The 5,332-nt window shown below is 37.1% G+C and overlaps 1 protein-coding gene across 1 annotated transcript in view; it reads right to left on the bottom strand.

Annotated features, from left to right (window-relative positions):
- Positions 1–4,342, bottom strand: part of LOC107573340 (interleukin-6 receptor subunit beta) — an 18,646-nt gene extending 14,304 nt beyond the window's left edge. Inside the window, exons 1-9 of the mRNA XM_016259780.1 lie at positions 3,988–4,342; positions 3,712–3,771; positions 2,504–2,542; positions 2,306–2,428; positions 2,109–2,223; positions 1,876–2,009; positions 1,641–1,777; positions 1,131–1,281; positions 171–253 (exon numbers count right to left, since the gene is read on the bottom strand). Coding sequence (XP_016115266.1) covers positions 171–253; positions 1,131–1,281; positions 1,641–1,777; positions 1,876–2,009; positions 2,109–2,223; positions 2,306–2,428; positions 2,504–2,542; positions 3,712–3,763 — 834 coding nt within the window. The 5' untranslated portion in view covers positions 3,764–3,771; positions 3,988–4,342. The remainder of the gene's footprint in view (positions 1–170; positions 254–1,130; positions 1,282–1,640; positions 1,778–1,875; positions 2,010–2,108; positions 2,224–2,305; positions 2,429–2,503; positions 2,543–3,711; positions 3,772–3,987) is intronic.
- Between the last annotated feature and the right edge of the window lie 990 nt (positions 4,343–5,332).

Raw genomic sequence — 5,332 nt, 5'->3', positions numbered from 1 at the left:
CACACACACACTCACACACACACACACACTCACACTCTCTCACACACACACACACTCACCCTCTCTCACAACACACTCACTCACTCGCACACTCACGCACACACTCACCCACGCGCACACACACACACACACACACACACACACACACACACACACACGTGCTATATTACCTTCCAGAGAAGCACCAGCTGCCGAACCCTGGCGTTTTCATCTGAATCCACATAATAACTGAGAGAGAGAGCAGCAGTCGGCACTGCAAACACACATGAAAGATGACTTTCACACTGATGCAGAACATGACAGCAGAAATACAGCGGCAGCCAAACACAGTGTTGGGGAAAGTTACTTTTAAAAGTAATGCATTACAATATTGCGTTACTCCATAAAAAAGTAACTAATTACGGTATTTAGTCACTTTTTATGGAAAGTAATGCGCTACATTACTTTTGCGTTACTTTTTAAATCTGGACAGGGCTTGCTTGTTTGTTTTTAAAATAAAAAGTTATATTTTTGGCAAATATAAAAGCCTTTTCACACCAAAAGTGAAATGAATAAGCCTCAGGCTGAAGGGAAAGTACATTTACGTCCGTACAGTAGAATGCAGAAGAAGACATTTCAACACACTTGAAAAAGACACAAATGTTTGTCTTATTAGTACGCTTGAACTGGATTTCGAAGGTCAGAAGCAAATAGAATGGGATTAAATACATAAAGGATATTTGTGTTGTTTAACATTTAATTATTGCAGGTTTGCGTCATATTCTGAGTTGCATTATTTTTATTCATTTTGAGGAATACTGAATCTGTGTTTTTTTTGTGAGAGGAATTAATGCATAGTCATATCTATTTTAGAACTACAGTAACATCTTCTGATTTCTCTCAACATGGCGACACCAGAGCTGTCAATCAATAAATTGGGAAAAAAAAAAGTAACTTGCGTCACTTATTTGAAAAAGTAACTCAGATATTCTCTTGTAAATTAAAAAGTAATGCGTTACTTTACTAGTTACTTGAAAAAAGTAATCTGATTACGTAACTCGCGTTACTTGTAATGCGTTCCTCCCAACACTGGCCAAACATATTAGCAGACTGTGTGAAAACCATATTAAAGTCCTGTTGTCGTCACTCACAGCTCTCTGACGTCTTCACTCGAGTCTCGTTGCTCCAGTCGCTCCATCGGCCGAATCCGTGAGAGCAGGAGACTCTCAGATGATACTCACTGAAGGCCTGTAAACCCTCGATCACGAACTGAGACTCGACCGAAGACGGCAAATCTGCAGTCTGAGATACAAACACACGGCTCTTTACTTTAATAAGCATCTTTTTAAGCGTCAACAATCAATCAGATTGTGTCATACTTTAGAATTCTAAGAATTAATTGGATAAAACTGGTCTAAATATATAATGATAATAATTTAAATGTAATTTAATTTAATCATCTATGAATGTCTGACAATCACCTATAGCAATTCTGACATTAAAATAAATAAATAATATACAAATTTTGCATTAGTAGTATTTGTTTTATCTTAATTATCTATGAGTTCTGACAGGTAGATATTTCTCCACAAAAAAAAATAAAATGAAAATTAATTAATTAAAAAAAATAATAATTTCAAGCATGTTCTGTCATTTCTGACCTCGGCCCATGACTCCGTGTTGAGACGTTTGTAACGGATTTTGCATTTAGTGACTGGTATTTTCCCGCTGGTCCATGTGACGTTGATTGACGAATCAGTGACGTTAACAGACGAGATCAGCGGCCGAGGAGCCTGGACTACAACATTCACACAATCATTCTGGAGTCTGTCACATTTATCACCACCATTCTATGCTAAAATCAAATCAGTATGAAAGCCATAAGTGTCCTCTTACTTATATCCTGAATGACCAGCAGATAGACGTCAGAGAACTGCTCTTTCTGGCTGAAGACACTCTTTGACTTGATGGTTAAATTGAAAGTTGAATATATTTTTAAAATAGAGGGACAGTGATAGAAGTCCTCAGCTCTGTGAAACAAAAACGACATTAACAGGTGGATTCATCGAGGCGTTTATTCATTATTATTATCAGCAGCAGTACTGATGACACTCGTCAGACACGGTTACCGGCTGAAAATGAAGCTGCGGATGGTTTGTGATCTGATGTGGTTTGTCTGAGCCCATCTGCAGGTCAACGACTCCTCTTGGATCAGATAGTGGCATGATGTGTTCAGGAAGTTCTCTTGAGGGCAAAAACGACAATTAAAACCAAATCAAGAGCAAATATGCTGGTAAAGCCAGTCTGCACGGTTTCAGGCTCGTACCAGATGTTCTGGGAACTCGAGGAGCTCCGTCTGATGCTGTATAGAGACAGTCCGCGCTAGACGTCACACACAGCTTCTTCTGCTTCCCACAATCCTTCAGCTCTTCCCGAGTCACCGTCAGCTCTGGAAAACAGTCTCATTAACTCATTAACTCACACTCTTCGTATATTACCATACTCCTGTGTGTCAGAATTTTACCTTGAATGCTGAAAGTGTGCTTTATGTTTCCCAAAGCACCTGTAAATCAAACAAAATCAGTAGATTCAAAGCTGAGAAGCATTTATGAAGAGATTTAAATGTACACTGAATTAAATTTGGTGTACAAAAACTCTCAGCTAGTAAATTTCACCAGTAATTACAAAGAAACAGCAAGCAACACACTGAATTAAAAATGAAATTTTGAAGTATAAAGACTGATATAGTATTTTCTGGGGAAGCCCATTTTCGCCACAGGATAAAGAAATAAAAATAGGTCATTGTGAACTTTCTATTTCGTTATTCTGACTTTTATTTCGCAATTCTGTGTTTATTTCTCACAATTCTGACTTTTTTTGCAAGATAAAGGTAAACTCAGAATTGTGAGATATAAACTCTGAATCGAGAGATATGAGAGATGAATCGAGAGATATAAACTCAGAATTGTGAGATATAAACTCAGAATTACAGATATAAACTCTGAATTGTGAGAAATAAACTCTGAATTGTGAGAAATAAACTCTGAATTACAGATATAAACTCTGAATTGAGAGATATAAACTCTGAATTGAGAGATATAAACTCAGAATTGTGAGATATAAACTCTGAATTACAGATATAAACTCTGAATTGAGAGATATAAACTCTGAATTGAGAGATATAAACTCTGAATTGAGGGAAATAAACTCAGAATTCAGAGAAATAAACTCAGAATTCAGAGAAAAAACTCAGAAAATTAAACAGAATTACAGATATAAACTCAGAGTTGTGAAATATAAACTCAGACTTGTGAGATATAAACTCAGAATTGTGAGATATAAACTCAGAATTATGAGAGATATAAACTCAGAATTATGAGAGATATAAACTCAGAATTGAGAGATATAAACTCAGAATTGAGAGATATAAACTCAGAATTGTGAGATATAAACTCTGTATTGAGAGATATAAACTCAGAATTGAGAGATATAAACTCAGAATTGAGGGAAATAAACTCAGAATTCAGAGAAATAAACTCAGAAAATTAAACAGAATTACAGATATAAACTCAGAGTTGTGAGATATAAAGTCAGAATTGTGAAACTGTCAGAACTGTGTAAAAGTCAGAATTGTGAGAAACAAAGTATGAATTATGAGACAAAAAGTCGCAGTTATCTTTATCCTGTGCTGGGGAAAAATCATGTTTCAGAGTCGAGCTGAAGTTTACTTACAGCAGAAGCAGAAGACACAGATCAAGACGCACACAGATCTCCTGCCGCTCATCTTCTCATCTGTGAAGAACAAGGTGAAACAAGGTGAAGTGATTTAAAAAGAAAAAAACCTAAAACAACCTCAGCAGCCAAAGACATCTTGGAGCTCATGAATATGAATTCTGTAGATCTGTAACTCTGATAAATCCACACACACACACTGATATAAATCTACACACACCATACGCACAATTCAAATATACATATATATGGCATAACTACAGTAAAATCACTCACAGTCGGAGTGCAGCACATGCTGTTGGAGTCTCAGTGGTTTTCTCTCTCGTGGTTTCTCAATGTGAAGCTCAGGTTTAGAAGAAGAGCGATAACATCAGAGTGATACGGCAGAAAAACACTTCCTTTGACAGTTTCCTTCCATTTCACTTGTGGCTGAATACAATACAACTCAAGAGCATATTATCTGTCATCTGTGTGTGGAAAAGGCCTGTTCACAAAAACAGGAGTTTGAAATAAAATCGTTCTTCTTTTGTTGTTAAAAAAATCTGAATTTAGTTGAATGATCCTGTTTGAGCAACACAAAAGAATCAATTCCTAGAGAAAAAGTCAAGATTTGGACATTTTAAACACTCTTTCTTTCTGAGGAACTGTTGATGAAGAAGATATGAATGTACGTCACACAAGTTGCAACACTTTGAACAAACACCAGCAGGCAGGTGATAATAGAAACGCACTTTAAAGCTGCTGAAATAATGAATGCATTAAAAAGTGATTCAAAAGAAACCACAGCAGAAATGGGTCTCACAATCACCATTAGTGTTCGGTCACAATCAACACGGACTTTACACTCACCAATGAGTTTCACTCCCAATCACATCTACAGTAACATGAGAATCAAGCAATCAATCAATCAATTAATCAATCAATCAACCAACAACCAACCAAATCAACCAACCAACCAACTAACCAAATCAACCAACCAACCAACCAACCAACCAAACCAACCAACCAAATCAACCAACCAACCAACCAACCAACCAAACCAACCAACAAACCAAATCAACCAACCAACCAACCAAACCAACCAACAAACCAAATCAACCAACCAACCAACCAACCAACCAAAACAGCAGAAATGGGTCTCACAATCACCATTAGTGTTCGGTCACAATCAACACGGACTTTACACTCACCAATGAGTTTCACTCCCAATCACATCCACAGTAACATGAGAATCAAGCAATCAATCAATCAATTAATCAATCAATCAACCAACAACCAACCAAATCAACCAACCAACCAACTAACCAAATCAACCAACCAACCAACCAACCAAACCAACCAACAAACCAAATCAACCAACCAACCAACCAAATCAACCAACCAACCAACCAAACCAACCAACAAACCAAATCAACCAACCAACCAACCAACCAACAAAATCAACCAACCAACCAACCAAACCAACCAACAAACCAAATCAACCAACCAACCAACCAACCAACCAAATCAACCAACCAACCAACCAAATCAACCAAACAAATCAACCAACCAACCAAATCAACCAAACCAACCAACAAACCAAATCAACCAACCAACCAAATCAACCAACCAACCAACCAAA

This window comes from Sinocyclocheilus grahami, unplaced genomic scaffold (genome assembly GCF_001515645.1).
Source record: "Sinocyclocheilus grahami isolate Dianchi unplaced genomic scaffold, SAMN03320097.WGS_v1.1 scaffold1921.1, whole genome shotgun sequence".
NCBI classification, from domain to species: Eukaryota; Metazoa; Chordata; class Actinopteri; order Cypriniformes; family Cyprinidae; genus Sinocyclocheilus; species Sinocyclocheilus grahami.
This window is presented reverse-complemented; position numbering and strand designations above follow the sequence as displayed.